The 27,803-nt window shown below is 44.6% G+C and overlaps 1 protein-coding gene across 17 annotated transcripts in view; it reads right to left on the bottom strand.

Moving 5' to 3' along the window:
• Positions 1-27,803, bottom strand: part of ndst2a (N-deacetylase/N-sulfotransferase (heparan glucosaminyl) 2a) — a 287,537-nt gene that overhangs the window by 30,418 nt on the left and 229,316 nt on the right. For all 17 annotated transcript variants that reach the window (XR_011340167.1, XM_069885376.1, XM_069885368.1 and 14 more), the window contains 3 exons: positions 23,274-23,361; positions 11,604-11,758; positions 1,470-1,655 (listed from right to left, as the gene is read on the bottom strand). Coding sequence is in view for 16 of the 17 variants with exons in the window: in XM_069885376.1 (XP_069741477.1) it covers positions 1,470-1,655; positions 11,604-11,758; positions 23,274-23,361 (429 nt within the window). In the remaining variant the exon portion in view is untranslated. The remainder of the gene's footprint in view (positions 1-1,469; positions 1,656-11,603; positions 11,759-23,273; positions 23,362-27,803) is intronic.

Below are 27,803 nucleotides of genomic sequence, written 5' to 3' on the forward strand. Positions count from 1 at the left end.
CGAGCAGAGTCCGTCGGGTAAAGGTCAAGGTTTCAGTTTGAGAACCAGCAGGAAAATGACCTGATGTGTCCAACATCTTACAGGAATCATTGTTATTGCCTGGACAATTTTTCCTTACTTTTCTTTGTGGTATTGAGGTTCATTCAGTCCATTGAGATGATGCCACCATCCAGCTAATCTCATTCTCAAACAATATTCCTATATAAAACGTCTCTTTTCCATGCCCATCTATCCTTCTGCCCCCCACTTCCACTGCTGAACTACACATTGTCAAGCAGTGGGAGGAAACCAGAGCATGCAGGAAAAAACACCCTTCAGCCCATCCCCATGTTGAACACGATGCAAACTCAATTAAATCCCTTCTGATGCCCATGATCCCCAACCCTCAATTCCCTGTCTAACCCACAGCTTCATCTGCTTCCACCATCTCCCCAGGCACCTTCACTCGAGTAAAAAAAAATTTGCCCTGCAAATCTTTCAAACTAACGATCTTTCACCTTAAATGCATGCCCTCTAATTTATACCCTGGAAAAGATTCTGACTGTCCACCCTATCCGCACCTCTCGTTCCTTTATAAACCTTATAAACTTCTCTCCTCAGCCTCTGATGGTCCAGAGGTAAAAAAGGTAATCCAGCCTCTCCTGAGAGTTCATACCATCTCGGCCAGGCAGCATCCTGGTAAATCTATCCTGTACCGTTTCCAAAGCCTCTGCATCCTTCCAGTAATGGGGTGGCCAGAGTGCACACTATATTCCAAGTTGAGCCGAACCAGAGTTTTACATAGTTGCAATGTGATTCCCTACTCTAATGTGACTTACAATGCTGTACACCTTCTACACCACCCTCTCTACACACATGGCCACATTCAGGGAGCTATGGTCCTGGAACGCCAGTAGATCAACTGTACATGCTCCGCTTACATTGCTCCTCTTTAAAGTACAGCACCTCACCCTCAGATTAAACTCCATTTGCTACTTCTCCACCCTGCTGCAACCTTTGATACCTTCTATAATGCCTACATCACCACCAATCTTTCTATTGCCTGCAAACACTCTAAATTTTCATTTTTGGGAGTAAAATTCAAAATGGGATCACAAGACCATAAGACATAGGAGCAGAAAAGGGCCATTCAGCCCATTGAGTTTTCCTGGCATTTAATCATGAGCTAAACTATTTTCCCACAGCCCCACTGCCCGGCCTTCTCCCCATAACCTTCGATGCTCTGGCTAATTAATCTCTGCCTTAAATACACCCAATGGCCTGGCCTCTACAACCACCTGAGGTAACAAATTCCACAGATTTACTACCCTCATGGGAGAAGCAGGGAATTAGGAGCCAGTGGAACAGCCAGATGGGTTAAGAGACGAGACCTCTAGAATTCGACGTGATCCAGGGACAACACACATTGTTCAGGTGTGACCAGCAGGATCGCAAGGTGTTCTGATTAGGTTTCAAGCCCAGCCACTCACCATAATGCCATTGTGGATAAATCCCCGACGAAACCGTGCCGGCTTCAGGTGGGGATACTCCTCTGTGCTCGTGACTTTAATCTCCCAGATAGATTTCCAAGCCTTGTATAGCTGTGTGTGGACTGGGTACACTCCAGAATGATGAGGAGCAACTGCATAACCCATATTGATTGGAATTCCATGGTCCTGGAAACGTTGGGAAATCGAGTTACAAATATTTCACTAAAATCACACTCAATCTAGAAAGTGTTAATATTTTAAACACAAGAGTTAATATTTTTATCCATGTCTTTTGTTACTTCGTTAACCATGGACAGTTTCTTCATCTCCTTGATTCCTTCTAATTGGGATGGGCATTTTGAAACAGCTGGATAACTAAGTGAAATACACAAACATGCTGGAGAAACTCAGCAGGACATACAGCATCTAGATCAGAGGTGGCCAAACTGCGGCTCCCAAGCCACACGTGGTTCTTTGACATCTAATGTGCGTCTTACAGAAATGCGTTGGCTGCGACAGAAACCGTACGAGCCGGTGTTCACAATGGTCGTGTAACTGGGCCTGGCTTGCACTTGAAGATATTTGCTAAGGATGTGCCTATTTTTTAATTATTTAAAATAATACAAATTAACAGTTTAAAAACTACACACATGAATAAATATTATTATGTACATGTATTTTTAAAAATATTTTATTAATGTCAAAAATTAAGAACATTATAACAGTTATAATAGAATATTAACAAATATATTTTGAAAATCTATTTATAAAAATTAAAATCTAAAAACTAAAAAACCCTCCCCCCCCAAGCTAATCTGATCCCAAAACGAATATATAAGATATTTCATTATAAAACGGTTACAAATAATTAAGTCGGATTGCATCAGTTGACAATTAAAGACCTCAAAAATGTCATAAGATCATTATATTTTTAGGGAAAACTTCACTATTCAAGAAAAAAATTGATAAATTCATAATTTTAACTTCATTATTTTTGCATACGGATGTATTTCTTAATATTTATTTTAAAATTTTATAACAAAATGTGCATGTAAGAGTAAAAACATGTATGTAATATTTTTGCAATGGCTTGCGATTCTCAGACATCTGAAATTTATGATATGTGGCCCTTAAGTTTGGCCAACCCTGATCTATTTTGTGTATTGAACCACAATCACAGCGTCTGCAGACTTCCCTGATTAAATCCATCCTCTAACCCTCCCTTTAGCCAATTTTTCCAGCCCTCAACAAAGCGACCTCGTTTCCAGATGTCTCTTCAGCTACACCATCCATCTGCCCTCCCACAGCTTGACACAGGAAGTAAATGATCAAGGAGTTACCAGGCTCGTTAACCAAGGTAGGTTACTGGTCGGTGAGGCCAATTTTAAAGAGCATCATACAGGAGGGAGAGAAAATTTCAGAACAAGGCTTTAGCAGGTGAAGGCTTGACTACCACTGCCGAGGGCACCATTTTCTGGGGTGGACGAGCGCAGTTCTCTCACAAAGTCAAAAGAGTTCTCTCCTTGTCCTCTCTGGAAATCTCTCTCCCACCCCCAATTCCTTGCCTCCATCCCAGTGCCACATTTCCCTTCCCTCATGTCTCCCCTTCTCCACACTGTCCCCATCCTGCACTTCCCCACACTCCCCCTACCCCACATTCTCCGAATGTTCGCCCATCCCCTACCCAATCCTCTGTATCTGGACCAGGTTAATATAGCCAGTTTCTTGCAGGATCCAACCCAGGCTCCCTCAACTCTGGTCCAAATCTTTTGCTTCATCTTGTGCTGTCTGTCATTGCCAAGTTCATTCAGCATTCCCCTGCTAGCCCTGGCACAGAACTCGACCAATAAAATTCAGCTGAGGAAACCATTCTCACTTCGCCTATGGAACTGAAAGCTCTGTCGTCTTGGAAACAGGCCATTCACTGTAATTTATTTGCACCCTTTGACCTTCCACTACCAACACCTGTCATGGTCCTACTCTGAAATACTGGGTTCCATTATATGCAGGAATTCATTGCCAGTCATTTCTTGTCCAATTCAACAATAAAGTTGAGCCCGTTTCCAACATCAGTCGCACCACCAAGCTGATAATACTCATCTCCGAGAGGGTTCAACGTTAAATTGCAAATGGCTTAACTGACGGCAGTCCACGAGGGATTGCTCAAGTCTCATGGCTGTTACGCTGGGCTTGGGGGACATAATCTGCCTTCCTGTTTGCCCTTCAGGAGGCTCATCATCTCCAATGGAGAAATAGCCCCAGAGCGCTCTCAAGCAGTTCAGGGCCAATTGATGAAGGGTAAAATTGTGGACTATATCACTTTATCAGCAACACCCACAGCACATGAATGAATACACAAAAAAAAAGCTCAGATGGTTTCAGTGAAGGGACGGGAGTGAAGGAAGGATGTGGAAGCTACAGTGAGGATGCAGAGGAGATTTACCAGGATGCTGCCTGGATTGGGAAACAATTCTTATGAGGCAAAGCTTGGACCTTTCTCTTTGGAGCACAGAAGGATGGGAGGAGACTTGACAAGAGATCTACAAGATTACGAAAGGTATAATAGGATAGACAGCCACCATCTGTTTCTCATGGTAGGAATAGCAAACACTAGAGGAGATATGTAAAGTGAAGGGAGAGAAGTTTAGGGGTGATATCAGGGGCATGTTTTTTTTTAATACGTAGAGAGTTGTGGGTGCCTGGAATGGTTTGCCAGGGATAGTGGTGGAGGTTGAAACATAAGCTGCATTGAAGAGATTCTTTTCAGGTGCACAGATGAAAGAAAAATAGAGGGTTACAGGGTAGGGTGGATTTAGTACTTTTATTTTTAAGGCAAGCACAACATCGTGAGCTGAAGTTGCTCAGATTAGAGGCATTCATAAACTATGCACAGTGTATGGAGATCTTCAGTCACACCAATTATAGGAAGGATGTGGAGGCTTTGGGAAGGGATATCGAGGAGATTCACCAGGACGTTGCCAGGATTAGGCGGCAGGAGCTATAATGAGAGATTGGACAACCTTGGGTTAACTTCTCTGGAGTGAGGAGATTAGATAATCAGAATAGTTTCCTCAAGGTAAAAAATGTCATGCAATAGAGGACGTGCATTTACGATGAGACGGGGAAGTTTTTAAGATAGGCAGGGCAAGATTTTTTAATTTAAATTAAATTAACCTGGTACGGGCTGTCAGGTGCCGTGGTGGAAACAGGCACAATAGTAAATTTTAAATGCCTTTTTGAAGAGGCTGGGAATGGATGGATCTCGTGCAGTTCAATTTGGCCTCACGTTCAGTACAGACATTGTGGGCTGTAGGGTCTGTTCTAATGTCTTCTTCTTCTTTCTTCTTTGGCTTGGCTTCGTGAACGAAGATTTATGGAGGGGTAATGTCCACGTCAGCTGCAGGCTCGTTTGTGGTTGTCATGTCCGATGCAGGACAGGCAGACACGGTTGCAGCGGTTGCAAGGGAAAATTGGTGGGTTGGGGTTGGGTGTTGGGTATTTCCTCCTTTGTCTTTTGTCAGTGAGGTGGGCTCTGCGGTCTTCTTCCAAGGAGGTTGCTGCCCGCCGAACTGTGAGGTGCCAAGATGCACAGTTTGAGGCGAGATCAGCCCACTGGCGGTGGTCAATGTGGCAGGCACCAAGAGATTTCTTTAGGCAGTCCTTGTACCTCTTCTTTGGTGCACCTCTGTCATGGTAGCCAGTGGAGAGCTCGCCATATAACACGATCTTGGGAAGGCGATGGTCCTCCATTCTGGAGACATATAACACTTTCCAAAAAAAATGAAAAGTGTCCGAGGTGAGCTGAGGTTGAGAAAGATGCTTTACAAATACAGATCTCCCCCTTTAAGCTTGCCTCCTAAAATGATAGACAGAGGCAGTTTCAGAGTGGGTGTTCTGAGGACACAGTTCCATACATTTACATTACTGATGGATTGCCGTTCAGAAACAGCGGCGGATCTTCAGTCAACAAGCATGTTCAAGTCGCAGGGCTGCAGCGTTCTAGAGAACCTGGCCCTGCCTTCAGCTGGCTAACTGCAAGAGGGTGGGATAATCTCCTTCCCAATGCAGGGGCTGTTCCACTGGCTGCTTGTGACCATGGGGAAACAGGTCCATTCCAAGGGAATGATCTCTAATAACAGGAGCTCACTGTTAGTTCACAGCCAGTGGGCAGACGGCTCCTTGTGTGGTCCAGAGAGGGGAACTGGGGCCCCATCACTAAGCCTTTCAGACTTGGCAGCGTGCTTTCATTTTTGAAGCAAATTCCCATTACTCTGGCCCAGTCGCCCAATTGGAAGCAGTCATTGCAATGCAGAGCACATCGAAGACTGCACTAGACTTCAAATAGACAAATAAACCACAAGCAGTCCACAGGGGAATGGCTTTTGTTGAAACGATTAAAGGTGGCGACATTTCGAAACGTCTGTCAGCCGTACGTCCTACATCTTGGAGGTGTCACCCACCACTACCTGGCCCGAGCCCCTTCCCAACCAGCACAGATCCTCGGGGCTTAGAGGGAAGCATTGGGACCACCGCAGATCATCAGATCAGGGAGGACAGCCTCACTAAAATGACCTTCACATCCAAGGGACAATGATACCACATTCTGAGACATGGTTGGAAACTTCAGATGGGCAATTAATGGACAATTTAACAGAATATTCCTTTTTGTGGAGTGCATCCCAAAGAGTCTTCTTCTGCACGGTTAACGTGGAATTTAGTTCCAAGGCATCTTATGTCATTGATGCTAAGGGATTACTTAAGGTGTTACATGAGTGAAAAAAAGAGTGAGAACCACTGCTCTAACTTTCATTCTATTAAATTTCAGATTTATTGCCAGAGTACATCACATATAACCCTGAGATTCTTTTTCATGTAGGGCAGACAAAATGATCATTTAATGGATGTGCAAAAAAACCTGTTCTCAATGCACATATGTAAATAAATGTCAAAAATTGACTGTAACACAGAGAGAGAAAAAAAGTCAATAAAGTGCACAAGTAAGAGTCCTTAAATGAGTCCCTGATTGAGTTTGTTGAGGAGTCTGATGTTGGAGGGGGAGCAGCTGTTCCTGAACCTGGTGGGGCAAGTCTTGTGGCCCCGATACCTCTTTCCTGATGGCTGCAGCGAGAACAGAAGTGTTACTGGGAAGAGTAGCGATCAGCAGTTTAACCAATCTACATGTATTATCCAGAGATGGCTTGAATGTGGAAATGAATGTGGCCCTATAATCACAATGTGGGATGTTCTCCTGTTGTCCACATACAGTTAAGGCAACTAGACATTAGTGAACCATACAAGTTTTTACACAGTCACCATCACAGATACTCGCTCTTTTACTCCTGATCCACTTTAACTTTCCCAGGTGATGGGAGCTGAACTTGTGGCCAGGTCAGTCACCTAGACCTCTGGAGTTCAATTCCAGTGATGCAGCCACAAAGTTATCATATTCATTTCCTGAAATTAGTGAAAGGGTCATTTTCTTAAATAACACCCAGTCTGCTTTGACATTTCCACACAGTCTAAGGCACTTGGGCATTCCACTGGAACAAAAACACATTACATTTTAAAGCATTTTGATCATCTCACAAATGATACCCCATTCTAATCTGTGATACCCCTTCTGCAAACATGTAGCTTTGCTCTCCTTAGTTACAGAAGAACATTAATTAAATGGAAGTAGTTCAGAGATGATTTACTGGACCGATAACTGGAGCAGACAGGTTGTCATACGAGGACCGATGGGGCAGACTGGGGTTTAGACGAGGGAGGGGGCTTGACTGAAACATTTCTGGACCTGAGAGGCCTTGACCTGTTGATGTTGTGAAGGGGGGAGAATTAAAAGTAAAGGGTCAGAAATTAAAATTAAAGGCACAACTTCAGGATAAAGTGGCGCCCATTTAAAACAGAGATGCAAAGAAATTTCTTTAGCCAGAGGGTCGTGAGTCTGTGGAACTTGTGGTCACAAGAGGCTGTGGAAGCAAGGTTGTTGGTTTAAGACAGAGATTGACACATTAGACAGGGTGTCATGGGCTATGGGGTGATGGCCAGAGAGTGGGCTCATGGTGAAATGGTGCTCTATATTGTGATCTTATGATTAAAGTAGAAATTAGGCAACATTTTCTCTCAAAGGATTTTGCCATTTTGGAACCCCCTTCTGCAAGGAGAGGCAGAAGCAGAGTCAAATATTTTTAAGGCAAATCTAAATAGATCATTGAGGTGAAGGATTACCAGAGTAGATGGGAAGGAGGACTCAAGGGTAATAAGCTGATGAGCCATGATCTTACTAAATAGTGGAGTAGACTACAGGGTGTTCTTCTCCTACTTTGTTTTGCATGTGTTCTTGGATGCTTCTGACAATCACCTTCATACACGCCATTACTTGTCTTCCAATGGGATAAATTCACCTCACTGACATGGGTCATAACCAAGGATTTGCTGTTCCTTGGTTTCTCAATGCTCCCCATAAATTTGCCACTTATTAGTTTGCAGATGGCATGAGTCGTTGACCTCATCAGCAACAGCAATGAGTCCAACTACAGAGAAGAGGTGGAAAATCTCGTGACATGGTGCACAATAACAACCTAAGACTCAACGTGGACCAGACAAAGGAAATGATCATGGACTTCAGGATGACCAGAGACAATCACCCTCCAATACACATTGATAACTCTGAAGTGGAGAGAGTAGACAGCATCTCGTTCCTTAGAGTTCACTTAACTAATGACCTATCATGGACACACAACATCACCTCATTCTTCAGGAAGGTGCTGCACTTCCTAAGAAGACTGAAGCGGGCAAGGATACCAGCCACCATCTTGTCAACTTTCTACAGGAGCATCACAGTGTGGTAATGGCTGCTATAAGAGCAACAGAGAGGATCACTGGAGTCTCCCACCTCCCATCGATGTGATCTACCGGGATCATTGTCTGAAGAGGGTGCGCAAAATCATTGAGGACCCCTTCCACCCCGTCGGGGAAGAGATTCAGGACAGAAGTATCAGAGTCAACCATCAGGCTGAGAAACAGCTTCTTCCCATGGGCAGTGAGAATGCTGAATGACTGATGAACTGCTCATACAAACTCTCTGAGACTCTACTATTTATTTAGCAAAAATAAATAAATACAGCATATACATTGCTTGTATATTTATGTGTTTGCATGTTTTTACACCAAGGACTGAAGAATGCTCTTCCAGTTGTACTTTACAATGTATGATAATAATAAACGATCTAGAATTTATCATTCTTTGTAATTCAATGCAGTTCACACAGATTATCAGGTTTGGCTCAAGCATCTCCAACTCTGCTACTTACTGTGTAATTAAGTGCTTGCACTTCAGTGTTCTGGTCCCTCCCGAATGTTACTGCCCTTGGCAGGCAAACAAAACCTTTCCCATTGCTCCTCAGCCACACATTCCCCAAGGGGTTGGGCTGCATTGGCCTTCATTGCCAGGAGGGTTGAATTTAGGAGCAGGGAGGCTATGCTGCAACTGTACAGGGTATTGGTGAGGCTGCACCTGGAGAATTGAGTGTAGTTCTGGTCTCCTTGCTTGACAAAGGACGTACTGGCTTTGGAGGAAGTGCCGACGAGTTTTACTAGATTGATTCCAGAGATGAGGGGGTTAGCCTTTGGGGAGAGATTAAGTTGTCTGGGACTGTACTCGCTGGTATTTAGAAGAATGAGAGGGGAACTTATAAAAGCTTATAAAATTATTAAGGGCATAGATAAGATTGAGGTAGATAAGTTGTTTCCATTGGTGGGGGAGACCAGTACTAGGGGTCAGTGCTTTAGAATGCAGATGAGGAGGAACTGCTTTTCCAAGAGGGTGGATAATCTGTGGAATTTGCTGCCCATTGACCTCAGTAAATATATTTAAGACAAGGTTGGATAGATTTTTACACAATAAGGGAATTAAGGGGTATGGGAACAAGGCAGGTAGGTGGAGATGAGCCCATCGTCAGATCAACCATGATCAAATTGAATGGCGGAGCAGACTCGTCAGGCCAGATGGCCGACTCCTGCTCCTATTTCTTATGTTCTTTCAGAACATCAGCATTTACCCTCACACAAGAGCCTCAACTGAATCTGACTTGTGTCACATAATGGCTTTGTGAAGAAGGCTCATTAGCGTCACTAATTCCTCAGGAGGTTTGGGATGACATCAGAAACCCTGGCAAATTTTTGCAGATGTATGGTGGAAAGTGTGCTGACTGGCTGCATCGTGGTCTGGTACAGGGACACCAGTGCCCCAGAGCGCAAACCCTGCAAAAGGTAGTGGACACAGCCTAGGACATAGCAGGTTAAACATCGAGAACATCTATAGGGAATGTTGCTGTCGGAGAGCAGCAGAAATCATCAAAGACCCACACCACCCAGCACACACTCTGTTCTCGCTGCTGCCATTAGGAAAGAGGTATCGGTGCCACAAGTCTCGCACCACCAGGTTCAGGAACAGCTGCTACCCCTCCACCATCAGACTCCTCAACGACAAACTCTTAGACTTGGACTTCATTGACTTTTTTTCTCTCTGAATTACACAGTCTGTTTGTTTACATTTCTTTAATTATTTACATATATATGTTGTGTGGATTTTTTCCCACTACCAATTAGTGGCAATTCTGCCTGGCCCACAGGAAAAAGAATGTCAGGGTTGTATGTGATGCCATGTATGTACTCTGACAATAAATCTGAAATGTGTTCCTCGTCCTCTCAACAATCTCTGTGCATTCTCAAGCCAAATATCGCCCTTTATAATTCCAATTTTACCAAGACTGGAGGGCTCAAGATACAAGGAGAGACTGGATCGGCTTGGACTTCTATTCCTAGAATGTAGGAGATTAAAGGGATTCTTACAAAGGTACATAAAACCATGACAGGTGAGGAAAGGGTGAATGGTGAGTCTTTTTCCCCAGGGTAGCAGAATCTAAAACAAACCTTAAGAAAGCGGTAGAGAAATTATTGCAGCAAAGCCTGAAAGATTTTGCAGGGGAGATTTCCCAGGAGGTGGAATAGATTGGAGAGCATGTCTTATGCAACAAGCTTGACAGAGCTCAAGATTTTCTCTTTGGAGTGATGGAGGATGAAAGATGAACCAATAGTGGCGCACATGACAATGAGGGGCTTGGAGAGGATGGATGCCAACACCTATTTTTCCCCCACGGTAACAACAATACTAGAGGACATCAATTTAAGGTGAGTGGAGAAAGGTTTGGGGGAGATGTCAGAGGTAAATTATTTTACACAGACAGTGGTGGCAGTTTGGAATGCATTGCTGGTGGAGGTTCGGATAATAAGGGTATTCAAAAGACTCAGTGGTGGGCACATGGATTTAAAACAAAAAGAGGGTTATAGGTGTGAGGGAGGGAAGGGTTAGATTGTTGTGAAGTAGGTTTACACAACATCATGGGAGGAAAGGCCTGTTCTGTGCTGTAATGTTCCATGCTCTAACTGGAGGGCATAGGGTGAGGGAAAAAATTTGGAGGCAACATTTTTAAACTGGGGGTGGCTAGTACATAGATAGAATGAGTCATGTACATTTACAATGTTTAAATCACATTCAAGCAGGTATGTGGATAGGAATCGGGAAGGGGCTGGTAAGCGATCTCCCTCCCCCCCCCGCCCCACTGAGAGATTTGGGGCAAAAGGGACTCACTCTGGTCCACAACGGTCGGCAGAGACATGTTGGGCTGAAAGGCCTGTTTCTCTGCTGTAAAGCTCCACAGCTCACTGTTCGCTTGCAAGGTCCAACCAGAAATTCCGCATTGACCTGAGTGTGTGACCCTCTGGATATCTGTCTCCTTGTTTTATTTTATTCTAATTGATTGTAGTGGTGACTGTTCTAGCCAGGCAACCTTTATGGTTCCTTCCAAATACTCTGGGTCACAGGGAGAACATGCAAACTCACAGAGACAGCACTGGAGTTGAGGATTGAACCCAGGTCCATAAAGCGAGGGGCACTACCAGAGAGCAAGCACCACTGAATGCAAGTTCACTGTACATCTCTAAAACAGAGATCATGTTCCACTTCACACAGCTGTATGAATGTTAAAGTAACCGGCTGGCCCGCTACTTGCTAAAAAACCCCTGACTGTACTAGGGATAATGTGACAAACTAACTTAAACTGAGCAACGTACCAGTGCAAACTGCTTGTTGAGCTTCATCTGGTCGGCCAAGACAGACTCGTTGTGGAAGAGGTGTGGCTGCATGTGGCTCCACATGTGGGGGAACCACCAGAACTCTTTCCTGTGTTTTAGCAGCATGTCATCGCCTTCGTCCTCCTCGCTGGCCCCTGCAGGGAAACATGGTTAGCAAGGACTAAGCCAGTCCCAACTTCCCCTCCCACTATGCCCGAACCAAACCCTTAAAATCAATGGCAGGGAAAGCTGCATTTCCTTATTGCCTTTACTGTTACCTTCAACTTGCTTCGCCAATAGGTACTTGCGACCACAATGGAGGAAGTGCAGCCACCTAGTCCCTGTTGGAAGGACTTGTTAGAGGGAGCTCCCTCAAACTGCCTCCCTGCTGCAGGAATTTACATCCTCAGAAGTCTGCAAAAATTCAGCCCGTCACCTGCATCTCTTCCAACCTCCGCAGGCCCGCAAACCTCTACTGGTGCATCGTTGATCACACCACTGCAGGGGACGGAAAGCATTCTGCCCGAAACCTCAACAAACTGCAGAGGGATGTGAACGTGGATCAGACTGTCACACACATCCCCCTCACCTTTATTGATCACATTACACAGCCCCCCCCTCCCTTCCACTGACTTCATCACACCTCGCCTTCCCCTCTATTGACTCATTACAACCCCTCCCCTCTATCGATTCCATCACACACCCCCTTCTGTCAACTCTATCATACACCCCCCCCTTTCCTCTGTCAACTCCATCACACACCCCCTTCCCTCTGTCGACTCCATCACACACCCCCTTCCCTCCGTTGACTCCATCACACACTCCCCTGCCTCGGAAAAGCAGCCAACGTGTTAAAAGGGTCATCCCAGCCCGGCCACACTTACTTTATCCCCCACCCATCAGGAGTATGAGATTATGAACCACTAGATTCAAGGACCGTTTCTCTCCTGTCATTATTGAATGAACCCCAAAATATCCTGCTTTGCTCTGCCCCAAATGATCTCTCTGTAACTGCACATTTGTAAAGTATCTTACTTGTACAATGTATACAACATCTACAATAAATATGAACACCATCGCTATGGATGAAATGTAGCCATCAACATGCAAAGGAAGCTCCCACATAAATAAAGCAAGAACAACCAGAGGGTCAGGTAGGGCGAGTGAGGCGTAAATATTGGTTGAGATACCAGGAAGGATCCCTTGTTCTTGTTTAAAGTTAGATCGGTTACGTCCTCCAAAGAAAGTGAAGGGAGGCGACAGACAGAAGTGCAGAAGAGGCAGTGCAACACATCATTCAAAGTGCTGTCCTTCAGATGGTGTGCCATTCCCTCAGCAGTGCATTGGGCCATCAGCTCAGCACTTGGTGCCCCAGAGCCTCTCAGTGTGGCTTCAACACATAGCTGGCTAACTGAGACAAAAATGCATTGCACAAAGGTCTGAGTAAAGATAGACATTAAACCAGTGGTTCTCAACCTTTTTCTTTCCACATACCACATTAAATCATCCCTATACCATCAGAGCTTTGTGGTTAGTAAGGGATTGCTTAAGGTGGGATATGGGTGGGAAGGGAAGGTTGAGAATCACTGCTCTAGACCCAATTGATACTGAAATATTTTGCTTGAGAAAAATTGTCATTGGCCCATTTCCTTTGGAGTTATGAAACCGTGCACATAACGAGTCAATTAGGTACGATTAAAACAGTGGTTTTCCATCTTTTTCTTTCCATCCACATACCACCTTAAGCAATCCCTTACTAATCACAGAGAACTGATGGCATAGGGATTACTTAAAGTGTTATGTGTTAAGTGGACTATATCACGTCCAGTTTATTGACATCTGATTGTATAAATACATCTTGATGAAACAACGTTCTCCAGTCCTCAGTGCAAAACATGCAGACACACAACCACACATACAATCAAACAATATATATGCAGAACAAATAATTCATATACAAGAAGACAAATAAATAAGCAAATATTGTTTCATGAATATGAAAGTCAGAGTTAGTGCGAGCGGTTCCTTTGGTCGTTCAGCATTCTCACTGCCCGTGGGAAGAAGATGTTCCTCTGCCTGGTGATGCTGGCTTTGATCCTCCTGGATCTCTTCCCCATGGGAGTAGCTGGAAGATACTGTGTGTGGAGTGGAAGGGGTCCTCTTCAGACAATGATCCCAGTAGATCATGTCAGTGGCCAAAGGTGGGGGGGGGGCAGAGGAAGAGACTCCAATGATCCTCTCTGCCAATTTTATGGCCTTCCCACAACTGAGAGGGCAAGAGAAAGATATAGAAAGCTGCCTTCAGACACAGCAAGCTCGAGCCATCCACTGGGAGGGGTGGAATCATTTTTAGTAGTCACTTTGAGATGGAAAGGAAAGGGAATGGGATGAAGGGAAAAGGTCTTGCAAAGATGCTGCTGTAATGACCACTCTGGTCTACAAAGAGTGTGCACAAGGACAAGTTGGCAGATGGCCAGCTAAGTCATCAGTGCAGTTTTAATGGAATTGTATAGGGATAGAAAAGAAGCTTCATCCAAACGATCAGAGGGTGAAAGAGCATTAGATAAATGGAAATGACAACAGTAAAGGTACTCAGGGGAACCTCTCTTCAAAATTCCCTTTGTCCTATCCATCTCCATCATTGGGCAGTTAGCCAACGCTGTTACAACACCAGCAACTAGGATCGGGGTTTGAATCCGGCACTGCCTACAAGGAGTTTTCATGGGTTTCCTTGAGGTGCTCCAGTTGCCTCCCACCATTCAAAACAGACCAGGGTCGTAGGTCAATTGGAGGGACCAGACTTGTGGGCTGAAATGGCCTGTTACCGTGTTGTATGTATGTCTAAGTGAAACACGATAAGCTGCAGATGCTGCGATTGAAGTAAATGCTGGAGGAACTCAGCTGATCATTTTAACATCTATAGGAGACAAAGATACATTGCCGATGTTTAAAATCTCTACACTTCATAAACCTGACAAATTGCTCTTCCACTCCTAAAATACGGAACCTTTCTCCTCCCACAGGGACACACAAAATGCTAGAACCTTTTGCTTTCATCTCCCCCCAACTCCCCGTCCCACCTGGATTCCTCAATCACCTGTCATCGCGTGCCCACCCTTTTATTCTGGCTTCTTTCCCCTTTTCTTCTCAGTCCTCATGAACAGTTGTGTGTGTGTGTGTGTGTGTGTGTGTGTGTGTGTGTGTGTGTGTGTGTGTGTGTGTGTGTGTGTGTGTGTGTGTGTGTGTGTGTGTGTGGGGTCAGGGAGGTACTGTGACACAGTGACGAAAGAGATCAAATTACCACGAAAGGATAGGTTAGGTGGGCCAAATGGCCTCCCTCCTCTGCGCTCAACTTTGTCACCACTCCTGCAAAGCTGGTGGGCTTCTTTCCGACCTTCCCCTGGAAACCAAAGGTCAGATCTCTGATCGGTCTCTGAAAACTTGCGATTTTTCGGCAGAAACGTCTCTGTCTGCTCTGGTTTCAGACTAATGTACCTGGAAACAGCCTCGCTCCACCAACCCAGATCAAGTTACAAATTATTTCATACAATGAAACTTGCACTAAGCAGAGGCTCAAGGGAATCCACAGAGTGCTCGCTTCCTTTAGCTTCAGCTGCCTTTAGGGGAGAGGTCACCACTCAACCACCTCTCATCTTTCGGCCAATATCCACTACATGCCATTCCTGTTTACGGCCTTCAGGCTCCTTTCACCTTCCTGCTCCACACTTTCCTTTCAAACTCTCATCCATATCATCTTTCACGTTGTCTCTCAGCTCTCCTTTTCTACTTTGCCTTCTGCAGGCCCTCTCATGCTGCTGTGTATAGCCTTTTGCATCCAAACATCGAACAAGTTTGTTTTAACAACTCTCCAACAATGTCATATCATGAATTTAGTAGAATGAGAGGGGATTTTATAGAAACACATAAAATTATGAAAGTCATAGATAGGATAGAGGTAGATAAATTGTTTCTTTTGGTGGGGGAGACTAGAATTAGGGGCTATGGTCTCAAGATTCAAGGTCGTAGATTTAGGACGGAGATAATGAGGAACTGCTTTTCCCAGAGGGTAGAGAATCTGTGGAATTCTCTGCTCATTGAAACAGTGGAGGCGACCTCAGTAAATATATTTAAGGCAGGGGTGGATAGATTTTCACAAAATAGGGGAATTAAGGGATATGGGGAAAAGGCAGGTGGGTGGAGATTAGCCTCTCATCAGTTCAGCTGTGATCACTATAGCCCCTTTCACACTTGCATCCCACTAAATTGGTCATTCAGTGTTCTGGGATAAGAATGGGGGTTTGGCTTTTCACAATCGACCACTCCTAACTGGGACAGTGAATGCTTTCACTCTTGCAAAGAGTTATCCCCAGGGTTAGGACTGTTATACCTTCTACCAGTGATGTCATTAATCATGCCTAATTATAACTTGATTAAGCTTTATATACAGCACAGTATGAGCCCTTCAGCCCTGTTGTTGATGTTTTGCTGAACAATATAAACCTTTATAAGAGACTGTGGGAAAGTGCGAGCAATAAATAGCAATAGCGGACAATTTTTAAACACGGTGAGAAAGTTGGGGGCGCTATAGTGCTCAATTTATATAACTAGGAAAGTTGGTAGCACTATCACGTACAATTTATAAAAACTGTAGGGGAAAAGCGATGGCAGACCTACTCTCCCAGAATGCCATGCGGCAGAGAAAGGACTGTATGCCTGGCTGGATTCACGGAACATTCATGGAGGGGTTTCCCTCCCTCATGGTATTCTGGGAAGACAGGCCACCATTGCTTTTTCCCACAGTCTTTATAAATTGTGTGCTATAGCACTACCAGCTTTCCCACGCTGTTTAAAAATTGTCTGCTATTTTGCTTTTTATTTCTCTCTCCTGCTGCGACTTTCCCACGGCAAAGTTTATACCTTCATTCTAACCTTTTCTTCCTTCATGTTCCTGAACTCATGCAAAAACTTGGGGTCATTTCAATCCCACAATGCAATTGCCTGTTTCACACTTGCCTGATTGCAATGCTGGCATCTGCAGACACCGGGGATTGTACTAGGGGTTGAGGCCGTCAATCCCCGGCGTGAGATGACGTCATCTGATGCCGTCGTTGAGCTGATTTTGTTTTCACTCTAGACACTTTAAAGGTTAATTCCTGAGTTCACTTGCAAATGTGAAAGGGGCTATTGAATGGTGAAGCAAGCTCGACGGGCAGGATAGCTGACTCCTGCTCCCATTTCTTATGTAACTCTTCAACCTGTTGTCACTCATCTGCAGTGGGAGGCAGTTTCTAGCAGCCCAATTACCCCTTGGGTCATGGAAATTACCCAAGGAAGCCCGAGCAGTCATGGTGAGATCATGCAAAGTCCACAGACAGCAGAGGTCAGGATCGAAGCCAAGTTGATAAACAGCAGGGGGCAGTATTTGGATGCCACAGCAATGGAAAATTTCTCTTTCTAAGTCGGTCCCAATGATCTCCACTTTTTTTTCTCCAAACTTTTTACACTTTAGCACCTAGTGCATCCAATCTCCATCTGACTCCACATATCTGTGGATAATCTGCTTGCAACTCCAACAAATCTTTTCAACGACCAATTTGGGAAATGCTTTCGGTTTAAAAGAACCAAAGCCCATAGGAAGTGCTATGGTCTGAACTTCCATCCTGGAATAACGTATGGAAGACCTATTGTATTGGCAAGTATTCTTTAAACAGATGTGGGGCAGGTGTTAACTTCCTGTCGGTGCACAGGCCAGATGTGGCAGTACAAACCCCATCCTACTGTGTCCAACATGTTGAGGGGGATCATTATCGCTGCACTGGAAGGGAAAACCATATTTTCCATATTTCTTATTCTCTTCCAGCAAAAACATCTGGTTGTCACATTATCAACAAATGCCTTGTTTCAGAAACCTCCGCCTTTTCTCCAATTCACAGTCAAGTCTTGAATTAGTTTAAAATGCATCAGCAACATTAAAAAGGAGTTACTAAAACAAGACAAGATGTAGGGGCATTTAACAGACTCTTAGACAAGCTGATGGATGAAAGGAACGTAGAGGGTTACGAGGTTGGAAGGTTCAGTATTTTCTTTGGTAGTCATATATCAAACCAAAAGCTGGGCCAACTGTGTTTCAGCGGTTAAACAATTATTTTATGGTTAATTCAGCCTCTCTACACTCACAAAAAAAATAATTGAAGAGGATCTGGAACGGATCGACTTGCGTCACATGAAAATGTTGAATAAGTGGTCTCCATGTTTCTTCAAATTTAACCAAAGGGTCAATAGTACTACTTCCATTCTTTTCTAAATTTAAACCTGCTCGAGTTTGGGAAAATGACTGAAACGTAGTGGATGGTTTAGGGCAGGGGTGTCAAACTCAAATTCACGGAGGGCCAAAATTAAAAACTTGGACTAAGTCGAGGGCCGAACTAAATATTTATTGAAAATTTTCAACAACATCTGCATGTTTTCTCTTCTTTCAACATATGTAATGTTAAACTTTTTCTTATTAAAATAAATGTTTAATAATAGTTTTGGATAAACTCTTTCCAGAAGCATTAACAAATGAGAAATAAAATATTCAATAAATAATATTTCTCTTTCGAGGATTTGTCAAATGTTGCTAGTGTGCTGTCGAATAGTAAAATCTGAGGGCTATAGAGAATGTGGGAGAATAACATGATTCCTGAAACAATTAAATGGGTGACTGATTGTGGGCATAGCAGGGTTATTTGCCATCCCCCTTTTCCATTGGTACAGATATCCTTTGATTTACACACTTTTCAAGTTTTATGCCTAATGAGCTTGTATCCAGGTGCAGGACCTTTTTTAACCAGGAATATATTTATCACTGTGACATGAAATTTATCCTGAGATTAAAGTTCATAATACTTACTCAGGCCTGTGTGCGGGAGGGCGGGGTTTGCGGGCGATCGGGTTGGACAACAACCGTGCGGGGGCATCGGCTCTCGCTGCAGGGCGGCATCTCGGCGGATCAGCGGCCCCGTCACCGTGAGTCGCGGGTCAGCCTACGGCAGGGAGGGGGAGTGGGCAACGGTCCTGGCGAGTTCAGGACCCCCTGAGTTTCTGCCGGACCCCCCTTGACCTGCTGAGTTTCTCCCGGACCCCCCTTGACCTGCTGAGTTTCTGCCGGACCCCCCTTGACCTGTTGAGTTTCTCCCGGACCCCCCTTGACCTGCTGAGTTTCTCCCGGATCCCCCTTTGACCTGCTGAGTTTCTCCCGGACCCCCCTCGACCTGCTGAGTTTCTCCCGGACCCCCCCCCCCCTTGACCTGCTGAGTTTCTCCCGGACCCCCCCTTGACCTGCTGAGTTTCTCCCGGATCCCCTTTTCTTTCCGTGCCGGTGTCCCAGGTCCTTTCCAGGGCAGTCTCCGCGCTCAGGACCGCGCTGGGATCCCGGTCAGCGGTGGAGGAGCAGGTGAGCGTGGCTAATCCCGATCCAGCCCACGCCACTCCCGAGATGGGCGGGGGGTTCCACCCTACCTGCCCGACCAGCCTCGCTCTCCACGTGTATTCCGGACACCCGCCGCTGGTCCGGTGGGAAGGCGCAGGATGGCCGGCACCCCCATCGCCCGGCGGGGAGCCCCAATCTTCCCTCCGGCGTCCCGACTCCATCTGCAGCTCCAAGAAACCCTGTGCCACTGGGGTTCCGGGCACTGGGAAGAGGCCTTGGCTTCCCCTGACACCGGCCAGGCCGCGCTGCGGTGGGGGGGTGGGCGGGGGGACACGACAGCGTGTTTATAAAACCACCCACCACTACTTTTCAAGGACCAGGATTTTTCTCTCTCTCTCTCACCCTGGGACACAGCGGTTACTGTGCATGCGCTATACTGGCGCGGCGGCCAGCAGGCCACCTATAATACATTTTTGATATGATCTTGCGGGCCAAATATAATTATATCGTGGGCCAAATTTGGCCCGCGGGCCAGAGTTTGACATGTGTGGTTTAGGGTCTTTCCATTTGAGTAGAACAGATCTCCTGACTATTAAAGTAACAAATGTAATTACATGACAATCGGAAGCAGATCAGTGGCCAGAATCCAAAACTGGTCATCCGAAAAGGGCAGTAATAGGATGAGGTTATAGGTCAATGAGCAGAAATATCTTTCCAACAGTTACCGTGTCTAAATTTAACTGCCCCAAGGTTCCATGTCCCAGGATTCACTGGGGATTGAGACAAGAGTCTCTTCACCTCAGATTTAAGGGGCAGTATGGTTACCGTCACAGTTACAGCACCAGCAATCAGGACCGGGATTCAAATCCAGCGCTGTCCATAAGGTGGGTTTTCCCTGGCAGTTCTGGTTTCTTCCCACTGTTCGAAACGTACCAGGGGTTGTAGGTCAATCAGGTGTAATTGGGCGGCACGGCTCATGGGCCGTAAGAGCCTGTTACTGTGCTGTAGGTCTGAATTTAAATTTACGGACTTTTGTCCTGGTTTCTCTCGGGCATGGAGTCCCGAGGACATTCAGCCAGTGAGTGTACTCGAGAGACAGAATCGAATGGCGTGGAGACACAGGATGCTGGAATCTGGAGCAAAGACCAAAGCGATCTGCAGGGCTGCACCAATGGGCTGCAAGAAGGAAACGGGAACAACAGTACATGCAATTTGGGCATGTGAGAAAGTGAAAAAGTTTTGGGAAGTTCTAAATCAGGTATTAAATAAAATCACAAAAAGCCACAGACCAAAAAATCCAGAGATCTTTCTTCTAAGTAATACAAGAAGTAAAGAATTAGGCCTCTAACTGAATGAAGCACAAAAAAGATTTATTACGATAGCCTTAGCTGTAGCAAAAAAATGTATAATGTCAACTTGGAAATCAGAAGAGAGCCTGAGAGTACAGCAATGGTACACAGAAATGAATAAATGTATTCCATTGGAAAAAATAACATATAATTTAAAAAATAAAGTCACATTATTTGAACAAATTTGGGAACCGTACATGGAACACAACAGTGAGGGCCTCCCGCGGATCTCCACCCCCTAAAATGATAGAATGAGAAGATGACAAAATGAACAGACCCAGTGTGTAAAAGTAGATGACACAATTTCCTTTCATTGTGTAATGACATTGTTTAATGGTTTTATTGTATATGTTGAACGTTTAATGGGTTTGGAGGGGGGTGGGAAGGGGGGAGGGAAGGTAGGAGGGATAAAGGGGAGAAAATTCCACTGTGTATATTTAAGAGGGAAATGTTTGTGTGTATTTTGATTGATATGGTTCACAGTGTGAAAAATTTAAAAAAACCAGTCCCAGTGGGAGAAAAAGGAATGGTCCTTGGGAACCCACCATCGAGGCGATCTTGATGAAGGTTTCCGAACTGAAATGTCGACAATTTCTTTACTTCCACTGACTCCACTCGACCAATCGAGTTCCTCCCACAGATCCTTTCTTGTTCCGGTGACATGGAGACTGGTGCCCTGGTCTCTGTCCAACACAACCCTGATCATTTCACAGTTTCTTCAGCAGCCACAGGCTGCCTCAGAGACCAGGCCGTTGGGTGTATTGAAGGCAGAGATTGACAGGTATCTGAATAGTCAGTGTATAAAAGGTTACTGGGGGAGGGGGGTGGGTGCTGAGTGGGAGAATGGATCAGCTCATAATCAGAGCAGACTTTATGGGCTGAATGGCCTACTTCTGCTCCTATATCTTATGGTTTTATGCCCACAACACAAATCAACCAGAATTTGCCACACACTGCCTTGCAGTCATCGAAGCTGTCTGCAAGGCTACAGTGGATTATATTTGCTTGATCATTTTAAAAGCCACATGATCACAGTAACATTCTGGCTGCCTGTCGGTCTGATTTCCTCCACATTACCCTCACCTCTTTGCTGATCTTCTCCAGCTAAAGTAGATCTACCCACGCTCTGCTTCACTCAACAGAAGTCCCTGGTGATCTTCCCATTTGGCTCTGACCACTGGTGTCTGCTGGAATCATTGTTTAACATTCAGGGACAATTAGTCACAAATATCTTTTTATTTCCAGGAATCCAGAGACCCCCACATTGACATTATTCATCGCAAAAGCTTGAAGTTTTTGACAGCAAAATTCAGCCTCTCCTTCACCCAGGACCACAAGGGGACCCTCCCAACAAACAGTCTGGTGATAGGAGGCCTTGCTCCTGTTCTATGATTCAGTTTGACTAAGGTTTCCGAACTGAAATGCCGACAATTCCTTTACTTCCGCTGATTCTGCTCGACCCGTTGAAAACCTTTCTTCGAAATCTATTTAGACTGAACTATTGTCCCTGCCAGTAGTGAAAGGCAATTCCACGTTCTTATCTAACTCTGGAAAGGCCTGGGTCTAATTTTTAGACCTTATCCCACAGGTGAACACCCTAAATGCGGCAAGGTTAGCACAGAGGTTAGTACAATGGTATTACAGTGGCAGCGAACCTTGCACTGACAGTGAGGCATTTGCACGTTCTCTCTGTATCTATGTTGGCTTTTCCCCACCCTTCAACGAGTTTGTACCTGTTATTGGGCGACATGGGTTTAATGGCTGGAATCGACTTCTATTCAATTTTTTAAAATTTAAAATTTAAACCTACTGGGACAGTTGTTCTCAAGTTATCTCAACTGTTCTGCTTAATATCTTGAAAATCATGTCAAACCCTAATCTTGAATAACAATGCTTCTAATAAATACATCATCTAGAGCAGTTTTTCTCAATCTTTCCCCCATCCCCTCCCCCCCCCCCCCCCCACTCACATACCACCTTAAGTAATCTCTCTTGGCACCCCTCCAATGCAGACATTTCTGTCCAGGGCCTCGTGCACTGCCAACCCAAGGCCACCCAAAATTGCAACTCCTAATATTCTGCCTGGGTCCTCTCCAACTGAATGGCGTTAACATCAACTTCTCCATTAGCTCACTCCCTGTTCTCCCTCTCTTCCCCATCCCCATCTCCTATCCTCTAGTTCGCCACCCCCTTCCTTCTCCAGTAACAGAGCCATCCCCCTCCCCCTGTTTACTGGTGTGCCCTTCCTCCCTTATCCTCCTTACTTCCTGCCTGTGGGACCTCCCCTTAACCTTCCCCAACATCATTTAATCATGCCTACATTTTGTACACACCTTGTTGACAGGCTCAAGCCCAAAACGTTGGTTCTGTATCTTTATCTTTGCTGCATTAAGTCACTGTTTGACCTGCTGGGTTTCTCCAGCATCGTGATTTTTTTACTTCAATCACTAACAGCTCTCTTATTCCCACCCTGTGCCAATATGCAGCCCTGGAACTGCTGGCTCATGCCCCCAGCATCCCAGGCTCAATGCAGGCTTCAGATGCCTTCTGTGTGGAGTCTGTGACTGCACACCAGAGGGAGGTTACAGTGGCCAGATAACCATCCAACCCGTACCTCCATGGGATGTGGGAGGAAACCGGAGCTCTCAGAGGAAACCCACATGGTCACGTTGAGAACGTGCAAACTCTGCACAGTGCCCCAAGTCAGGATCAGGCTTGAGCTGTTGGAGCCAAGAGGTAGCAGATCTCCTCGCTGAGCCACTGTACTCAAACGAGGATTTATACATCCTTCGGTGATGGTATTCACCACTGCTGAATCAGCAGAACAAAGAAATGTTTATTGGCACCATGAAGTTAACATTCACAAGGAAGGATTGAAACTTTGGTTACTGTCAAAAATGCTGCTTTTACCTGTGTGGTAGAACTTGCCGGAGAAACCAAGGTTGAAAGTGAAGTTTGGGATCAAAGTTCTCAGTTTGTTTTGGGACAGCAGTAAAGCCTGCAAAGAAAAGAAAGGGTGAATATTTATCTATCATTTTAGATTTATTCTCCCTCTTCAGTCTGCTTTGGTATATTGTGGAAATTCAATTTATATTGCACTGTTAGTATATTGCACCTGTGTGGCTGAAGCAAGTGCAAATTTCAGCACATTTGTACATTGTACTCATGTGTATGACAATAAACTCATATTTAACTGCACACTGGATGTTGGCAAACTAATCAGAGCACATCACTGCCAATGGACAGCATTCATAATACAATAAAACTGGTATCTGGATTGGTAGGTGCCGGATAAGTGAATTTTCCGGTTGTTACGTGATTGGCGAGGTCAATTTTAAACTTACGTGTTTTTTAACTATTTGTTTTCCATGATTTTTTTGCCAGTTGCTTGTGGCAGCAGGTTACTTGATTACAGAGGTTTGACTCTAATTATTAATCCTTCTGCATTTAGGCCAAATCTGGCTCCAAATCCCAAGAAGGTTTCCAAGAGGAGCCAGTCTCCAAACCTTGGGTAAATATTTCTGCACACTTGTCCCACGATGATCGGAACTTGGGGAAAAAAAACCCCACATACTTACGCCCTTGTCCACGTGAATCATGCCAAACAACACGCGCTTTTAGTACATTCACAGCAACCGCGTCCACATCCAAAATAGAAATAGAAAATGCCAAGAACAGTGAACCATTTGGATCAAAGAAGTGCTGAATGCATTCAGCAATATGGGCTAGATTGATGATGTCTGATCTGCTGAGTTCCTCCAACTACTTTTTTGACTCCTTTAGATCCCAGCGCCTGCTGCCTTTCTGTTTCTTTATCCATTTAGATGAGTAACTCTGAGTGAACAAAGAAAGGCCCGAGAGACTCAGCGGGTCAGAAGCATCCATGTCGAGAGGGCCCCAACCCAAAACACTGACTGACCACTTCCTCCGTGGATGCAGCCTGATCCAGTGTCCCGTCCCTCCGCATTTCAGCACCAGTAGTTCCCCAGATCAGGAGCCAGTTGTGTTTGCTTCCCTGTGGACATTGCTGCTTGGCATGTCACATAATCCCAGCAGGCAACAGCCTGGCACACGCTCAGCAGCTTGTTCCTCAGGCCATTGCACGCAATCAGTGGAGCAACTGGAGGACAAACATGGCCCATGACTGAGAGGACCCAGATTCCAGCACCCCCATTGATAATGTGGGCCTGGATTTTACCGTCAGTGACAAATTTTATCAGACTGCGGCTAAGTGAAATATCATCAAAAATGCCTTTGATGTGTGCTTATTATAAATTCCCAACCTTTTTTTAAATTCCAAGGTCTGGAAATTCCACTGCAGCACACCATCAGATAAGTGCGCGGAAACTTGTATGGGGTATGAGCCTATTAAAAAAATGGCGGTGCTGGCAAACTCCCATAATGCCAGCACTACTGCTGGTGCCATCTCGGGAGAGCGCAGATACTATGCTGCTCTGAAGGTTTCAACCACCCAATCCTAATGCCAGTGGCTCCATACAAGCTTTAAAGGAGCCGATGGTGTTCACAACCATGACATCTGCGCCTAAGATGCTCGTGCAAGGCTCTGGGGAGCAGGGCACCAGAAACAGGAGAAGAACACGCCCCACTGAGGAAAAGCAGAAGAGATTACCCTACAGGGTGGTGCCCGTGGCAATGGCTCAGCAAGGGGCTCAGGGGCTGAGAGACCTGCACAGGCTGCAGGCAACTTGCAGTCAGGGGACCCGTAGAGGCCGTGGGCTGCTTGGAGACTGGCTCAGGGGAACCAGGCACCAGAATTTGAGAGGGTGCTGAGGGCAAGAAGTCTTCCTGATCATGTAGGAGGTTTGGATCTAGAACTTGGGTGGTCGATGAACTGAACAGGAGTCTGTGAGGCTCCAGGAGTTCTGGAGACGAATCCACGGACACTCAGCAACTCCGAAGGGTCTCCCTTTTGTTTCTCTTTCTCCTATTGTTAGGGGCAATGCTCAGGGCAACTTTGCCTTACAGGAAACAAAAGTTAAAATATATATGTTACATATTTAATTTATTATTACATGGCAATAAAAGGAACCGTGAACCTTGACTAGCATGGAGCAGTTGGCCAAATGGCCAGCTTCTGTATCACACATTTACTCCATTTCAAATTACTCTTATATTTGCTATTTTTGCCTTAACATTTGCACAAAACTGCACTGTTTCATTGTCTGCCGTGAATGTTGGTTTAACTTCATGGCACTGGTACCAGTCCTTTTCTTTTTGAATAGTTTATTTTAAAAGACTCAAACAAATATATACAAATGATACAGGACATTTGCTTATCACACAATATTCATATTTATATTTAAAAATGATAAAAATAAATTATTTTCCCCCCTTCCCCAGATATTAAATAAACCATAAAAAGCAAAAGAAAAAAATGAAAAATGCCCAATAATATTTTTTTTTAAATCTGGCAGTTTTGGAACCCCTAATTTATTCCCATGTTAATTTTCCATGGAGACTTTTGCCACCTTCCCACAAAATTTCTGAATCATTCATTGAGCATTTTGAAAAATCAATTGGGCAACGGAATGGGAAAAAAATATTGCAGTCTTGGGATCACCTTCATTCGGATACAATTCACTCTGCCCAGTAACGTTATGGGTGGAGCTCTCCATCTTGCAAAGTCCTCCTCTGTCTTCCAGAGCAAAAAGGGGATAATTTGCTTAAATCTTTTTCTACTCTTACCCCTAAATATTTGATACCTTCTTGTTGCCACTTAAATTGGCTTTCTTGTTGATATGGTTTGTAATCCCTTTTAGTCAAAGGCATAATTTCACTTTTGTCCAAATTTAAATCCACTGGTACCAGCCTTCACCGCAATGTTCATTATTTGTTAGTGTGGTAGAATAACATAGACCAAGTTTTTATTTTTAGCTCTCTATCATCTTCAAGCAGCTTATAATTGCAGGGATCCCTCTGAACCCACTCCATTAAAACAGAGAATATAAATGGTCACTGAGGATTTCACACATCAGCACAGCCAAACCATCACACTTACAGCTACCATCAGGGAAAATTCCTACTCACAAACAATGAACCACATTCTTGATGGACAGAAAGGAATGGAATAATCTGATGATCTGTAATATTTTCCAAAACAATTAGGGATGTACATTTGTGCTTAAAGGCTTGTTATATTACAGAGAATTGTTATTCCCTTGAAATAAATAAAATGGATAAAGAGTCTGGTCCAATTTGAGTGTGGAATCTGCAATTCCACCATTCCAATATGAATGCCTGTAGGCCAACCTAATTATAACCAGCAGCATCTTACAAGAAGTCCGAAGCAGTTTTCTTCTGACTATCCCTCAAGTGGTGAGCAGTAACTTGCAAAATATTGTCAGTTCAACGACAGGATGTCTGACTTCAGCTCCATGTGCAGATGGATGGCCCTGGATCCCAAGAGAAGGAATGTTTGGAATGACAACAAGATGGCTTTTTTAGAACAGCTGGAGGTCAAGCCCACGAGGGAGGTACTGTGCAATGAACCAGATTTGATTCAGGAGCATCAGCTAAAAGAACCATTAGGAAGGAGGCTGTGAATGCAATCTGAATTTGGAGAAAAGCCAAAAATTAGAGAAGCTTAAGTTTTACTATCCTGGAGAATACTTCAAGCAGTCAAATCACTACGGTGATCATTACAAAAATCATTTCTAAGGGAAGTTGTTCTTTGAATACTTTTATTATTGGTTAGATACAAGCTATTAAGAATCATCCAATCAGATAAGTGTACCTGCTCTTTGATTGGCTGTTGGAAGGCTGGCGCCCATGATGATAGGATAACTCTGGTGACCAATGGAAAGAGTGGGAGTAGCCTCTGACTGGAATGCAAATCTTTCACTGTCAGGCCGTAATGTGGGCAGGAGGAATAGAGGAATAAATTAGAGAAATAGGGGAGGAAGAAAAGAAAAACAGGGGATTCTAGGAGCCAGCAACAGCGAGGTACAATGAAGGAAGTGTTAGAGAGAAACATCAAGGACTTGGCTTGACAAAACAAAAATAGGACGATCTTCTTCAAAGACTGGGCAGCGTAATGATCAAGTTCTGAGGTGTACATCCAGAATCCTGGACTAATCATCTAGGAATACAAGTTCAAATCCCATCAGATCTGGGATATTTTAATTCATTTAATTAATAATCTGGAATTATAGCATTTACCGGAAAGTCACAAAACCAAATTTGCTAAAGCAAATTGGAAGGAAATCATTCTAATGTGCCTGGCCTGGTTGTGACCTCAGGCGTGTAACAGGGTTGATGATCAACTGTCTTCCAAAATATCTTCATCTCAAACGTTACCAAGACTGGAGGTGCTCAGGGTAGACAGGCTCTGCCACTTTCGAGCAACACGTACCTCACAATCAATAAAAGAAATTGTCCGAGATATGTGCTCGGCGGATATTCTATTCCTGACAGACATTT

This window comes from Narcine bancroftii, chromosome 6 (assembly GCF_036971445.1).
Source record: "Narcine bancroftii isolate sNarBan1 chromosome 6, sNarBan1.hap1, whole genome shotgun sequence".
In the NCBI taxonomy this organism is placed as follows: Eukaryota; Metazoa; Chordata; class Chondrichthyes; order Torpediniformes; family Narcinidae; genus Narcine; species Narcine bancroftii.